The sequence below is a fragment of the Moschus berezovskii genome, chromosome 3 (genome assembly GCF_049115385.1).
Source record: "Moschus berezovskii isolate FMDL1 chromosome 3, NW_MosBer_1.0, whole genome shotgun sequence".
NCBI classification, from domain to species: domain Eukaryota; kingdom Metazoa; phylum Chordata; class Mammalia; order Artiodactyla; family Moschidae; genus Moschus; species Moschus berezovskii.
Genome location: NC_142462.1, coordinates 91,848,101 through 91,865,012, shown reverse-complemented (window position 1 = coordinate 91,865,012; position 16,912 = coordinate 91,848,101). Strand labels below are relative to the sequence as shown.

Genomic DNA, 16,912 nt, shown 5'->3' with positions numbered 1-16,912 from the left:
AAATAAGCAAGGTGACAATATACAGCCTTGACGTACTCCTTTTCCTATTTGGAACCAGTCTGTTGTTCCATGTACAGTTCTGACTATTGCATACACGTTTCTCAAGAGGTTGGTCAGGTGGTCTGGGATTCCCATCTCTTTCAGAATTTTCCACAGTTTATTGTGATCCACACAGTCAAAGGCTTTGACATACTCAATGAAGCAGAAATAGATATTTTTCTGAAACTCTCTTGCTTTCTCCATGATCCAGCGGATGTTGGCAATTTGATCTCTGGTGCCTCTGCCTTTTCTAAAACCTGCTTGAACATCTGGGAGTTCACGGTTCACATATTGCTGAAGCCTGGCTTGGAGAATTTTGAGCATGACTTTACTAGCGTGTGAGATGAGTGCAATTGTGTGGTAGTTTGAGCATCTTTGGCATTGCCTTTCTTTGGGATTGGAATGAAGACTGACCTTTTCCAGTCCTGTGGCCACTGCTGAGTTTTCCAAATTTGCTGGCATATTGAGTGCAGCACTTTCACAGCATCATCTTTCAAGATTTGAAATAGCTCAACTGGAATTCCATCACCTCCACTAGCTTTGTTCGTAGTGATGCTTTCTAAGGCCCACTTGACTTCACATTCCAAGATGTCTGGCTCTAGGACAGTGATCACATTATCGTGACTATTCTGGTCGTGAAGATCTTTTTTGTACAGTTCTTCTGTGTATTCTTGCCACCTCTTCTTAATATCTTCTGCTTCTGTTAGGTCCATACCATTTCTGTCCTTTATCGAGCCCATCTTTGCATGAAATGTTCCCTTGGAATCTCTAATTTTCTTGAAGAGATCTCTTGTTTTTCCTATTCTGTTGTTTTCCTCTATTTCTTTGCATTGATCACTGAGGAAGGCTTTCTTCTCTCTCCTTGCTATTCTTTGGAACTCTGCATTCAGATGCTTATATCTTTCCTTTTCTCCTTTGCTTTTCGCTTCTCTTCTTTTCACAGCTATTTGTAAGGCCTCCTCAGACAGCCATTTCACTCTTCTGCATTTCTTTTCCATGGGGATGGTCTTGGTCCCTGTCTCCTGTACAATGTCACAACCTCAGTCCAGAGTTCATCAGACACTCTATCTATCAGATCTAGTCCCTTAAATCTATTTCTCACTTCCACTGTATAATCATAAGGGATTTGATTTAGGTCATATCTGAATGGTCTAGTGGTTTTCCCTACTTTCTTCAATTTAAGTCTGAATTTGGCAATAAGGAGTTCATGATCTGAACCACAGTCAGCTCCTGGTCTTGTTTTTGCTAACTGTATACAGCTTCTCCATCTTTGGCTGCAAAGAATATAATCAATCTGATTTCAGTGTTGAACATCTGGTGATGTCCATGTGTAGAGTCTTCTCTTGTGTTGTTGGAAGAGGGTGTTTGCTGTGACCAGTGCGTTCTCTTGACAAAACTCTATTAGCCTTTGCCCTGCTTCATTCCGTGCTCCAAGGCCAAATTTGCCCGTTACTCCAGGTGTTTCTTGACTTCCTACTTTTGCATCCCAGTCCCCTAAAATGAAAAGGACATCTTTTTTGGGTGTTAGTTCTAAAAGGTCTTGTAGGTCTTCATAGAACCGTTCAACTTCCGCTTCTTCAGCATTACTGGTTGGGGCATAGGCCTGGATTACTGTAATATTGAATGGTTTGCCTTGGAAACGAACAGAGATCATTCTGTCGTTTTTAAGATTGCATCCAAGTACTGCATTTCGGACTCTTGTTGACCATGATGGCTACTCCATTTCTTCTAAGGGATTCCTGCCCACAGTAGTAGATATAATGGTCATCCGAGTTAAATTCACCCATTCCAGTCCATTTTAATTCACTGATTCCTAGAATGTCGACATTCACTCTTACCATCCCCTGTTTGACCACTTCCAATTTGCCTTGATTCATGGACCTAACATTCCAGGTTCCTATGCAATATTGCTCTTTACAGCACCGGACCTTGCTTCTATCACCGGTCACATCCACAACTGGGTATTGGTTTTGCTTTTGCTCCATCCCTTCATTCCTTCTAGAGTTATTTCTCCACTGAGCTCCAGTAGCATACTGGGCACCTACCGACCTGGGGAATTCCTCATTCAGTATCCTATCATTTTGCCCTTTGATACTGTTCATGGGGTTCTCAAGGCAAGTGTACTGAAGTGGTTTGCCATTCCCTTCTATTATCTCAGTAGCATTTATTAAATAATGCTACCTTCTTTATTAAGCTATTAAGTCTCCTTTTCCAAATATTAAATTCTTATATAAAACAGGCTTTAACCTCTGTTACTATGTCCATTCTTGGAAAATTTATATCACGTTGTTACCCCACTCTAGTTTATGGGGACAAAAATGAAATAAAGCTACTTACTCAGAAGATAAACTGTCTCTTCTACAAAGTTTCTCTGTTGACAGATCTCAAGAGCCTTCAAATAAAGCAAGGTAGAAATGTTATGTGTTATCATATAAAAACAAGTATCTATAGTCACTTAAACATACAAGTTTGAAAGAATTTTTCCACTGCCTCCCTTCAAAAACAAAGCAGAAGTAAGTAAGCCTCTTTAAGTTTTGCTTGTAGCTGTCCAGATATTCCTGAGAGGTGCTGGACCCTACACAATTTACCTAATAACATATTTGAGGCAGAACATTCCAGAATGAAGGCAGAAAGCAAGATTCTGAAACGAAGGTTCTTTCCCACAAAGCTTTCTTTCTTTCTGCTACTTGAGGTTTCTTCATGGCACTGGTCTAAGCCCTGTTTCCTTCCACTGGATTGTAAGCTCCAGGAAAGGACTACTGTTCACAGCTGTATGTTCCCTGTACAGAGCAGTAAACATTTGCTGCATAAAGAATTAAACACTGGGGTGGGAATATTTCTACTGCTGGCTTACAAGGTCTAGAAGAAAACTCTGTTGAAGGATCTGTCAAAAGTGGGAGGAAAACTGAAAAGATATGTGCACCCTAATGTTCACTGCAGCACTATTTACAATAGTGAAGACATGGAAACAACCTGAATGTCCATCAACAGATGAATGGATAATGAAGATGTGGTACATATATACAGTGGAATACTACTCAGCCACAAAAGGAACAAAACTGGTTATTTGTAGTGATCTGGATGAACCAAGAGTCTGTCCTACAGAGTGAAGTCAGAGAAAAACAAATATCATATATTAATGCATTATATATAGAATCTAGAAAAACTGTACACACTAACCTATTTGCAGGGCAGGAGCAGAGACACATATATAGAGAATGCTGGACATGGGGGTGAGGAGGGAGGGAGAGGGTGGGACGAACTGGGAGAGTAGCATTGGCGTACATACACAATCGTGTAAACTAGCTAGCTAGCGGGAGGCTGCTGCAGAGCACAGGGATCTCAGCTTGGTGCTCTGTGATGACTTGGAGTGGGATGGAGATGATGGGGTGGGAAGGAGGCTCAAGAGGGAGGGGGCATACATATACATAATAGCTGACTCACTGCTGTACAGCAGAAACACTGTAATTATACTCCATTAAAAAAAATAGCTTTAGAATTGGAATGAAACTAAGACAATGCTTTAGAGTTTTTAGTAACTAAGTCATGTCCAGCTCTTTCGGGACCCCATGGACTGTAGCCCACCAGGCTCCTCTGTCCATGGGATTTCCCAGGCAAGAGTACTGGAGAGGGTTGCCATTCCCTTCTTCAGGGGATCTTGCTGGTGTGGATTCTTTACTATTGAGCTACCAGGTACACAACCATTTAAATGAGAAAATGAGAAGACCTGAAGGTCACAGTGAGGAAGAAACACCACTGATTACTCACACAATTCCTTTAAAAATTATGGAGCAGATAAAAATGGAAATATAGATCAGAGGAATAGGATAGAAAGCCGAGATAAATCCACGTACCTATGGTCACCTAATCTATCACAAAGAAGGCAAGAATATACAATGAAGAAAAGACAGTCTCTTCAATAAGTGGTGCTGGGGAAACTGGACTGTTACATGTAAAAGAATGCAATTAAAACAATTCCCAATACCATACACAAAAATAAACTCAAAATGGATCAAAGACCTAAATGTAAGGCTGGACACTATAGAACTCTTAGAGGAAAAGATAGGATACTCTTTGACATAAATTGTAGCAAGATCTTTTCTGATCTACCTCTAACAGTAATGAAAATTAGAACAAAAACCAATAGGACCTAATTAAACTTAAAAATTTTTGTACAGCAAAGGGAACCATAAACAAAACAAAAAGACAACCCTCAGAATGGGAGAAAATATTTGCAAATGAAGCAACTCACAAGGTATTAATTGCCAAAGTATACGAACAGCTCATGTAGCTCAACATCAGAAAACAACCCACTCAAAAAAATGAGGGGAAGCTCGAAACAGATATTTCACCAAAAATGATATACAGATGGCCAACAACCACATGAAAGATGCTCAACATCATTAAATGTTAGAGGAATGCAAATCAAACTACAATGAGGTATCATCTCACATTGGTCAAAATGGCCATCATCAAAAAATCTACAAACAATAAATGCTGGAAAGTGTGTGGAGAAAAGGGAACCCTCTTGCACTGCTGGTGGGAATGTAAATTGATACCATCACTGTGGAGAACAGTATGGTGGTTCCTCAAAAACTAAAAACAGAGCTACCATATGACCCACCAGTCCCACTCCTGGGCATATACCTGGAGAAAACCGTAATTCAAAAAGATACATGCACCCTAATGTTCACTGCAGCTATTTACAACAGCCAGGACATAGAAGCAACTTAAATGTCCATCAACAGAGGGCTGGATAAAGATATTACTTATATACAATGAAATATTACTCAGTCATAAAAATGAAGGACACTGCCATTTGCAGAGATGTAGATGGACCTTGAGAGTGTTATACAGAATGAAGTCAAAAAGAAAAAATGTCATATTAACACTTATATGTGGGATCTCAAAAATGATACACAAGAACTTATTTGCAAAACAGAAATAGAGACACCGAGGTAGAGACCAAACGTAAGGCCATCAATGGGGGCAGGGGGTGGGATGAATTGGGAGACTGGGATTGACATTTCTATACAATTCACACTATGTATCAAATAGATAACCAATGAGAACCTACTTTATAGTACAGGGATTTCTACTCAGTACTCTGTGGTGACCTAAATGGGAAGGAAATCCAAAAACAGGTGATATGTGTATAACTGATTCACTTTGCTGCATAGCATAAACTGATACAACATTGTAAAGCAACTGTTCTCTAACAAAAATTTAAAAAGTGATGCGGCAGAGATGGTGAGATGTTCCCTAGTATCCGTTGCCCATTTCTTCTATAGTAGTAAGATTATAGGTGTTGAGTGATTGCCCAGAATTAAAACCTCAAGGCCTCTCCGGTGGTAGGAGACCTATGTGACCAGTATCCACCATGGGGATGAACCAGAAATGTGGGAGGGCAGCCTCTGGGTCTGAGAACACCCTGCTCTCTTATTTTTAATCCTTTCGTCCAAATTGCTCTTGGAAACATGGATGATACAGGAGACGCAGGAGACCTGGGTTCGATTCCTGGGTCAAGATTCTCTGGAGGAGGAAATGGCAACCCACTCCAGTATTCTTGCCTGGAAAATCCCATGCACAGAAGAGCCTGGCAGCCTACAGTCCACGGAGTCACAAAGAGTTGGACACAACCGAGCACATACACAAAGCATAAAAGCATGTTTTCTTATTTTAGATTCTTGAATGTTCCCGAGCTATAGTGCTCCATCTAGAGGAAAAAGTAGGCAAACTAAGATTTTTAAAGCCAACAGGACATACACAGGTGCATGTGTGCAAAAAAGGAGAATGACAGAAAATAAGTGACAAGACAGAATAATAACAAAAATTGAGTAAAAAATGATGTAAAAATAATATTCAAATTTTTTCTTTCCTTATTTAATGTAAGGCTATGGTTTTTCCAGTGGTCATTTATGAATGTGAGAGTTGGACTGTGAAGAAAGTTGAGCACCGAAGAATTGATGCTTTTGAACTGTGGTGTTGGAGAAGACTCTTGAGAGTCCCTTGGACTGCAAGGAGATCCAACCAGTCCATTCTAAAGGAGATCAATCCTGGGTGTTCATTGGAAGGACTGATGCTGAAGTTGAAACTCCAATACTCTGGCCACCTCATGTGAAGAGTTGCCTCACTGGAAAAGACACTAATGCTGGGAGTGATTGGGGGCGGGGGGAGAAGGGGACGACAGAGAATGAGATGGCTGGATGGCATCACCGACTCAATGGACGTGAGTTTGAGTGAACTCTGGGAGTTCATGATAGACAGGGAGGCCTGGCGTGCTGTGATTCATGGGGTCACAAAGAGTCGGACATGACTGAGCAACTGAACTGAACTGAGGCATAAGCAAATCAGATTTGCAAATTTGAAAACTAGGACCTGATGACCACACCTGGAAATGACAGAAGAATGAACAGTTTAAAAACTGATGTCTCTCACAATTCTTGCAATATTGAGGAATATCTTTATTACTATTGCTGTTGTTGTTATTTTACTTAACTTTTTAAACCCGAAAAAAATGATTTCTTATCACAGAGGAAAATATATGGGACCCAAAGTTAAGAGACTCAGGTTCTAAGGCTCAGTATGTTGTCTTACAGCTCTAGACTGGGGGGAAATCTCCTTAGGTTTTAATGAGTCAGTAGTTTTTCTATGTTACAGGTAAACATAAAAGGAATTTACTTCTAAGATGAAACAAAGTGTGCACAGAATTATTATTTCTAGGGAGAAAGGAATGAGATGCTACATGAATTAAAGTCAAGAAAATCTGCTTTAAGATGGCTTGGGGTACCTGAGCAAGGACAGTGATATATTTTTTGCAAATATACAGACTTCCCACAATGGAGTCTCAAGCAAAGATAATCTCCAATAAAGATGTCTCAAAGATCTTTAACATGAAAGTCTAATGACTTGATTACAGTGACATGTTTCAAACATCACTATCTCAAATCCATTTTGTTCAAAATTCTCTTTCCACTGAAAGTTATCTTAAAAAAAAAAACAACAAACTACTTCAAACAAAATTGTTCTCAGGTTTGTGTTGAATTCTCTTATATGCGATTGATTTTTCCCAGTAGCTCAGAATAAAAATTCCAAAGAGTCCACACAATGCTCCAGGTGAGTTCTCTGTATTAGAAATATCATGTGTGGAGATGAGAATTTCTGATGATCCCTTTGTGGGCAAAGCAGTGTGTTTTCCATTGAATACTACCAGACTGTAAAACTGTAAATCAAATGGGTTGAAAGCATGTTCTAGACACGGACGTGCTGGAATCCAAGTGGAGCCTTTGTACGGTGTTCAGTGAAGGGGAAGAAGGATGCCTGGGTGGGTGCTGATCACTCTCGTGTGCGGGGCTCTGGCTCAGGAGTCAACAGGGCAAGGCCAGGTCTGCCTGGAAACACACGATGTTTCCTTCAAAGTGAGGTGCAAACACAAGGGCACAGTTCAAAGATTAAGATTCTCCCTCTTTTTCTAGCTTACAGATTCAGAAGTGAGAAAAGAGAGGAATGTTTGCTTTTCTCAGATGATGTGTTTCCAAATTTATTCTTGAGAAAAAGCCTTAGGGCCCAATGTAAACTGTTAATGTTTTCCATAAACTAATATGCAGGCAAGATTTTTTTTTTAATTAACTGCAGATTCAGAAAATCCACTGAGCTGAAACTGGTTCATAGTAATTTCAACACATTTGAAGTTAATCATCATGGGCTGAAGAAGCAACTAGAAAAGCTGTGACTGCACATAAATTGCATGTTGTCAAGTCAATTCTTAATACGTGTCTTTTACGGGTCAAATACTTTGTTTTGTTGCTACATATGGCTGATGGTAGAAAGTACTTGCTCTCTGGCCATCTGAATTTAGGAAGATATGTGTAGATGATAGAGAGCATTGCAGATGGTGTGAAGAAACATGGAAACAAAACTAAGGGTCTTCAATCATCCAGTTTCTAGTACACACATGGTGAGTATTGTAGTTTATTTTGAAACAGCAAGCTCATAACACTTACTAGTTCATATTCAGCCCTAACTAGAACCTCGCAGAAAACTATTCATTCATCAACTGGCATGCAATAAACATTTAGTGTCTAATGTGTGGCTGGCAACTGAGTTTATGAAAATCAGTGAAACAAACTCCTTTTCCTTGAAGAATTTATAGGATGGTGGGAGAGACTAGAAACTGCAGTTGTAACTACAGTCAACTACATTATAACTATGATGGAACTGAGTGTGACAGAGATAGAGAAAAGTACATCATGTAGGTATTTAAAGCACACAGGATGCAGGACTGAAGTTATGTATCAACTTGGAGTCCTGACTGGGGCAGCTGCCTCTGGCTTTGGGTGGTCCATGTCCCCCTCCCAGGCTGACTTTGCTGGTAAATGCATCAGACTCTGGACAGTGTTTTATGGTTGACAGAGTCCTAGACCTTAGATCAGACCTTTATCCCAGTTAAACCTGGCATAGAGATATTTGAGGTCCTTACCAAAATCTGATCTGATGGACCACCCATTGTGATGGAATGCCCAGCAAAACCTCGTGCCTGGAGAGCCAGTCTTTCCCTTGAATGAGCACGGATGAGCAGAGACAGAAGACTAGAACCCAGAGCTTATCAACAATGACAACTCTCACCTCGCAGCGTCTGAGCCGGGGCATCTGGGACTTACCTTTTCAAGTGGGCAATGGATACTGTCTCGGAGAAATGGAAGCAAGTTGGGTCGGTCGAATTCAGCATAAAGGCTGATCTGCTTCTCATGGTAGCGCTGTCCCTTATGATGGTCTCTTTTGAAAAGCTTATGCAGATACTAAAATGAGCAAAGGAACAAATGAGGGATATTAAAATATGGAAGTGATACCTGTCTAACATTGCTATTTTCAGCCACAGGCTGGCGGAAAAGCAGTTTTTGGGAAAAATCTCTAGATGAAGGGGAAGTGGAAAGGAGACACCTTGGCAAGAGTAAGGAGGTGCTGGTACTTCCTAGAATGGCCCCGAGTGACCTGTTTCTGCCTCTTACCAACCATGTGGCCCTGGGCAGGTCACTAATCTCTGTGACTGAGTTTCTTGATTGGCAAAAATCTTCAGTTGTAAGGACTGAATGAGTTACTATTTGTAAATCACTCAGAACCACACCTGGCATGTAATAGGTACTGCAGAAATGTTAATAACAGGAGCTGTTAATATTCTCACCATCATCTGCTTCACCTCAGAAGTAAAAAGCTTGATCAGTGGTGTTTCTAAATTGTAAAAATTCTCATCCTTTATATAAAAGGTGGTACAGTCATGGAGCAAGAACATGTACTCAAAAATAACTCCAGTAGCAAGTGCTAAATTAATTCTCATATTTTCTAAATCTCCTCTCCTTAAGTTTTACTGAGATCTCTGCCATGAAATGCTGCCTCCACTAGGGACCTCAAAAAGTGAAAAAAATCAAGAAGAGTCCGGTGTTTTGAACCCATTGTCATAGCTGATTCCTTTTTCTGACTGTCTGAAAAAGTTAATGGACCTTCAAGGGAGTGAGTGATTCACTTTCAACTTGGAGTAGTAGCAAGGCTATCAATATATTGCACAGAACTCAGAAATCGACGTTCAATGTTTAGTTCACATTCAGTTCAGTTCAGTTCTGTCACTCAGTCGTGTCCGACTCTTTGCGACCCCGTGAATCACAGCACACCAGGCCTCCCTGTCCATCACCAACTCCCGGAGTTCACTCAAACTCATGTCCATTGAGTCAGTGTTGCCATCCAGCTTTCTCATTCTCTGTCGTCCCCCTCTCCTCCCACCCCCAATCCCTCCTAGCATCAGACTCTTTTCCAGTGAGTCAACTCGTCGCATGAGGTGGCCAAAGTATTGCAGTTTCAGCTTTAGCATCAGTCCTTCCAATGAACACCCAGGATTGATCTCCTTTAGAATGGACTGGTTGGATCTCCTTGCAGTCCAAGGGACTCTCAAGAGTCTTCTCCAGCACCACAGTTCACGTTAAATGGACACAAACACCCTAGAACCCACCTGAGGCAGGAAGACGTCATCACACCAAGTGCTTCGGTGCATCTGCCCCCTTGATTGGATTGGTTCTTCAACACAGAGCAGCAGCCTGCCCTGAGGTGTGATGGGGAATGAAGCTGCTGGAGCCTGACTCTTGCTGTTGTATACGGTCACTAAATAAGCCTAACCAGGACACAAACACGCTGAGAAACCCCTCCTCGGGTTAACCGCTCCCCCTCTCTCAGGCAAGAACTGGGGGAGTCCAAGAGAAGTCCCTGCTCTGATGAAGACTCTGGTCACTCCACTGGCATGGCGTCTGTGTAAGAGCTGACACACTGCAGTTTCCCAGAGGTGCGAATGGATTTAGAAGGTTCTGTGACATCTTTGGGGCAAATGTATAGAGACACTACTTTGCCTGACAGAGACGATGGGCCACTTCAGTGTGAGTGCTGCCGCCATTCTACCACTGCCCTAAACACACTGTCACTCGATACCCGCCGCCTGTAATCCTGTCTCATGGCTGAAGGAAGCCAGAAATCACTGCTTTGCAAACAAATTCCATGATGACCCACACAGAGGTACCTTGCTTGGGTAAGCAGATAATCTGGCGATTTTCAATCATGAACAACAGAGCAAAAAGAATTCAGAAACCACTGAGCAAACAAAGGGACAACCCCTGCCCCTGCCCCCCACCCGGTCACTTCACTTTCCTATATTGGAGTCTTCAAAATCTTCAATGCATGAAACCGACTTATAAATGCTCTATTTCATAACCCTCCTCCCGGGGTGCAAAGAGGTGCGCACAGATACAACAGTCTTATATGATGCTCACAGGCCTACTGGAACAACCCCTATTTTCACTGAAGACTTCTCTGGCATCATTTTGAAAGGACAGAGAAAAACATCTCTTCCTGTTTTGCTCCCATGATGACAGCAATGCAGAGAATCAAAGGAGCCCCCCAACAAAAGAAATCTAGAGTAATGGGCCCAATGGCATCACCACACGACACCGTAAGAAAATAAGGCACAGGCAGTGTCAGAGTGAGATGTCAAGAAATGAGGCTCTGATCTGTGAGTGTTCTGTGTGGTCCTGGACATGGGACAGCTGGGTGGTGTTTCCTTAGCAGGAAAACTTGGTATCTTTGGCGCACAGTCCGGGCACTGGCTTGGCTGTAATTGATGCCATAATTACATTAAATGGTAACTAGAGAACTGTGGACAAAGAACACTACCTGCCATTCGTAAATGATGAATGTTGCCCACAATCAAGCCCTCAAAGCCACTGCAGCCAACCCAACAGTGCACCCTGAGGGGAAGTCAGCTTGGAGGAAAACACACACTGGCCCTGGACAGTTAAGATGCATATCAAAGGGATGATTTCAATGAGCCCAGACTCTACCATCTTCCTATACAAAGGAAGGCACTAAAATCATTAACTTGAGATGTCTGTTTTCTGTGTCTGTGGTTAGCAATACTCTTTTGATGTTTCACTATATTTTTGTTTTTTTCCCAGCAAAAACTGCTATACGTCCTGGCTCCCCTGACCTCTTTGGAACAGTCCCTTAGCACTCTCTAGAAGGCTGCTCTCCCAGGCTATAGTTCTCTGTATGTGCTCAATAAAACATAATTCTCAACTTTCGTGGTGTGTATTTTTTTTTCTTCAGTTGACAGAAGGAAGTTGTTTACTCCTAGGCATAGTTTGATAATACAAAAATGTGGTAACTTTTTTTTTTTTGAAATCACAATTCAACTGTGAGTCAAAGTTAAAGTTCCTGATCTGTTATTAATTCCTACTCTGGATTCTGATCATCTGCTGCATTATAATAATTACAGAATATTGTCTGTGTTCATTCCAGTCTTCTCAAACCAATACTGGAAGGTGACTTGCTGCTCTATTCAATCAAAGGGCAAAAGAGGAGGACTGTCATGCTTACCACGTGCTGCAACTCTGGTCTGTCTTCTAATTCTTCCACTACTTTTTTAATCTATAGAAAAAGAAAATTAAATGTAGAGTTATGAAGATACAAAAACAGCTGTGAAATTATCTGATAAACATCTCTCTTCTTTATGTTGATAGTGGTCTCAGACACTCATCTGTTTCAATACATAAAAAGGCACTCACTGAAATTTTATCTTCATTGTCCAGAAGCATGTCAACAGCTTTCTGCAATATGAAAAAATACCCAGTCACTAAAATTTGCCACAGAAAAAGAGAACACAGAACATAATGTGTTATATATGGTATCACCATGAAAGGCAGAGGGCCTGTTTTACATGGATAAGAGGTTTCTTAGCTTTAGAATGGTTCTTGAGATATTTCTAAATGTATTTTAAAATTTGTTTCAGTCTGCAATCTCTGTTTTGCATACAACATAAAATGGTGCTGTGCTACAACTCACAATACAAAGCATTTGTATTATTACCAGTATCACAAAAAAGAGCTTTCTTTCTGGCCATGTGAATATTGACAGAGTCCCTCTACAGATTCCACAGATACAAGGAGCTGGTCTTATGTAGAGAAGAGGATAAGACACAGAAGGGGGAAAAAAAAAGACACCTGAAGTTTCATAACATTATAAAGCTTATGGATTTACAGAATTGAGTTTAGCTACCTTTATCATTCATGAAATACAAGTTAGACAGTGTTTGTAACAAGAGGTGGTAGGAAGACAGCCCACCAGACTAAGCCTCATACAGAGGCCCTGGGTCTTGTTCTGGATTCTGCTATTACATTGCCTACCTGTCTGCTGCATTTTTTTCCCTGAAACATTAGGATTTTGGAAGAGATTACCCTTAAGTTATTTTCTAATTGGAAAGTTATGTGATTCCTTGAGTTCATGCTCTTGAATAGCAATGAATTTGAACTCATTCATCTTTTGTCTACAGCTTCATATGGAAAATAAGCTCTTGAGACACATGAGGGGTGGGTCAGTCATAAGGGGAGAGTGGCTATGGGAAATTAATTTCTATATAAGTTGCTCATCCCCTTAATCATCTTCTGCCAGAGAAGCAGAACCTCTATACCTGAACTTCCTGGGAACTGCACTATTTTTAGATCTGTACTCCCTAAGGACTTGACTCATTCAGTATGAAAAAGGGGCTTTAGCATCTTTCAGAAAAAGTAGATTTAGCTTCTATTTAAATTAAGTGTGTGAAGGCTAACACATAGCATGTAATAGACACATAATATAGCACATATATACCCCTAGATACAGTAAAATAAAATTTTAATAAGTCCAAGTAACTGTTTTGGAGCCTTAAGTGTTCTACTCTTTATCTAAAATTTCAACCTTCGCGTAACAGCCACTGTTTTATGAATCTCTTTCTTTTCATCACTAGCACTTGGCATTACCTTTCTTTTTTAAAATACATAGAAACAATTTGTATCACTTTGCAAGACCCACTGTGAGATGTGGAGGCTGGATGCCCTCATCAAACAGAAGTGAAAGTGTTAGTTGGTTAGTCGTGTCTGATTCTTTGTGACCCCAAGGACTGTAGCCCTCCAGCGTCCTTTGTCCATGGAATTCTCCAGGTAAGAATACTGGAGTGGGTGGCCATTCCATTCTCCAGGGGATCTTCCTGACCCAGGAATTCAAACCCAGGTCTCCCACATTGCAGGCAGATTTTTTACCATCTGACCCACCAGGGAAGTCATCAGACAAACATGCCACTATTCAAATCCACTTTATTATGAAATATTACATCCCACATGTTCTGGCCTGAGCATCATCTGAACCAATGGAAACTCCATATGCTAAAGCTATGAATGCCAAAGAATAAAAGTGCAACAAACAGGCCAGAATAGTTCATACAGCTTGAATTCTGGGACATATAATTAAGATGATTCAATGAGCTAAAGCAGATGGCTAGTTTCTCTGTTCCTATGAATTACAATGAACTGTTTTACTAAAAAAGAAAATTACTTCACATACACACAACTTTAAAAGTTCCACATCAAGTTATGATTGCTTTTACAGAAAAACTGCATCAACTAAAGGAGTCCTGAATGTCAACTACTAAAGGCACATCTGGTGAGGGTCAGAGTGTTCTGAACAGTTAGCATACAACAGGTTATGTGATTTATTAACTACTCCAGCATGTGGACAAATGTCTATTAAAAACTTGGGACAGCACAAATAATTTATCAGTAGTAAAATAAGAAACACATTATAACTGATTCACTTTGCTGTACACTTGAAACTAACATACACTATAAATCAACTATACTCCAATAAAATTTTTTTAAAACTAAAGAAATCTTAAAAAAAGAAAAAGAAACATTACCTCAGAATCAAAATCCATTAATAAAACAATTTTATCCTTGATAGAACTGAAGAGATTATGCTTGTGGATCAACTGGAAAACATCCTTATGTCTTAACGTTAGGTATATTTCCAAAGCATTGCCATAGTTTTTGTCATAGGTGTACCTGGTAAGACAAAAAGTTTTTACATTAATGTTCATCAACACTTCTAATAAAACATGCATATATATTCAATAAATCATGTTTTACTTTAATGGAAACTGAAACACTTGTTTAGAGAGAAAAATTAACTTTATTGAGAAAAGTGTTCTTTGGGATTGAACTATATGTGACTAGTATTTCTTTTTCAGAACCTTGAGAAAATTTTAGAAAATTGAAAATATTCTATTGTCAATATTGACAAAAACTGAAGTAATTTCTTACAGAAAACTCTCAAAATGTTTTAGAGAAATCCATATACAAAGAAATTATGACCCCAAATGAAGGAAATTCTTATTCTAGTAATAGAAAAATCAGTTACAATTCTTACAAGCAGTATTCAGCTGACAAAAGGGTGATATTCCAAAACTCATCTGTAAGGAGGTTGTATAAAATTCAAATGTGTTTTTGTGTTGAAACAATGTTTTTCACATTGCTTAATTTCGCCAGTCAGCTCCTAAAGGCCAACTGATGCTAAGCCGCGTTGGGTCCATTATTAGTACTACAGAATTATCAGTACTGTTAGTGTTAATACCTAAAGAATCCAAGGAAAACTAGAACAATGTTTCCAGAAGAAAATGATTAGTATTCCAACTCAGTGCCACAAACAAAACTTCTTTGGTGGAAAGTCTTAACAGACCCAATTCTAGGCCATTGATTGGGTTTACTTTACCTGGTCTTGGGCAAAAGATGTGAGAATGATAGAAGGGTCTGTCTGAGATGGTGGGAGTGTGAGGAGGGACTGAAGCAAGATGGTCCTCCTGAGATTAACTACAGTGTGCTTCTTGTTTCACTAATCAAAGGTCCTAGGGCACGGGTGTACCTTATCTGTCTGCCTCTCAGGCATTTAGCACAAAGGCCAAGTCACTGAAAGTGCCCCAAAATACAAAAAGCATTGACCAAGCTTCCATTTTCTGAGAACTGACTCAGTACCAGGCACTGCACTCAGTTCTTAAGAAATTTCATGAAAACCAACCCATACGGAATTGCCCCCGTGATCTTATAAAGAGTCTACAGTTTGAGAAATTTACTAACTTGCAGATCCAAGAATGACAGAAACCAGAGCCTCACTAGGAAAATGACTTGCTGCAGTAGTCTAAGACCTGGCATCCTTTCCTCCCCAAACCACTGCCTCCACCAAGTGGTGCTGACCAAAGTTCCTCTCCTCTGGGAAACAGATTACAATTGTAGTTTCACACATTTCCCTTACCTTACCTTCCAGTTATACACTGGAGGCTTATGAAAAGTTTTTTCTACTAAGAGTGAATATAGGAAGATGGAACATACAAACTTGCATTCTCCCAATTCAGTTTGCTAGATCTAAAATATGAAAACTTTTCATGACGACTGATTTGGGGGGTGGGGGGAAAGCATTCGAATATACTCACAATTCTGCCAGGGTTTTAAGTAAGGTTCTGTTCTGACTATCTTTCTTCAGATGATCCCGAACCGCTTGAACTATTACTGAATTGTTGTACAGATCTCCCGGCCATTCTCGGATCAACGTGGCAAAACCCTAACCGAGGGGGAAAAAACAGAACACTCTTTAAAAAGGAAAGCAATCCCAAGAGTTCAAACAATGCCTGAAAGTTTTCATGGAAAACACACAAAACCATTTTATGATGAAAACACTGGTCCATAAACATATCAATTTTCAGACTATGGGTTTGGTGGTGGCAAGGGAGGCAGAGAATGGCCACATATCCATCTCCATTGGCCATTCCTGAGAAGTGGGCAGAACCATCCCTGCTCTTATTATTGAATGAAATGCACAAGGACCCCGGGGTCCTTCCATTAGGCTCTACTGCACAGAGTTTAGGTCTACTTGCTCGCTCCTCATTGAGGACTAACTGTAACACCTGGAAGGCATTCTCTGACATCTTACAGATACTGTCCAAGTCAGCAGCACAGCCAGCACTGTGCACTTTGCTCCCATGGTGGAATCACCCAGCATCCCACGTTCCGCAAGTTATCATCTCTATCTTCCTTCCACTGGGTGCCTCTGACTGTAGTTTTGTTTAGGGATTTGGGACTTTGGTTCAAGTCTTATCCCCTGCTCTTACCCTGATTTCTTTCTGGATTTCAAATTTTGTGGTTCTCATAGAAAATTCCAGATCCCCTGATTTAACTATCTCTGGGGCTGTCTCCAGAGCTTTCCAGTGCTGTGAGTCAGTGTCCTGGGCAGCCTCTGCCCTGCTGATCCCTAACTTTAGCCCTTTTAAGTCAAAGTACTGGGGAGCAGTTTACTTACTGATCTTTGGCAACTTGTAGGGGAAAAAAAAAAAAACAACCAAAAACCTTAGCTGTTTCTATAGATAGCAAAAGAAATAAAAATATTCACAATATTGAAAAAATTATTAATATTAAATAACTCAACGAAGGCCTTAATAAGGCTTCCCTGGTGGTGCAGATGGTAAAAAATCTGCCTGCAATGC

The 16,912-nt window shown here is 40.4% G+C and overlaps 1 protein-coding gene across 2 annotated transcripts in view; it reads right to left on the bottom strand.

The window, feature by feature from the left end:
• Positions 1–16,912, bottom strand: part of VPS41 (VPS41 subunit of HOPS complex) — a 200,167-nt gene that overhangs the window by 13,735 nt on the left and 169,520 nt on the right. For both annotated transcript variants that reach the window (XM_055421159.2, XM_055421160.2), the window contains 6 exons: positions 15,866–15,993; positions 14,300–14,444; positions 12,138–12,179; positions 11,950–12,000; positions 8,700–8,837; positions 2,377–2,431 (listed from right to left, as the gene is read on the bottom strand). In XM_055421159.2, coding sequence (XP_055277134.1) covers positions 2,377–2,431; positions 8,700–8,837; positions 11,950–12,000; positions 12,138–12,179; positions 14,300–14,444; positions 15,866–15,993 — 559 coding nt within the window. The remainder of the gene's footprint in view (positions 1–2,376; positions 2,432–8,699; positions 8,838–11,949; positions 12,001–12,137; positions 12,180–14,299; positions 14,445–15,865; positions 15,994–16,912) is intronic.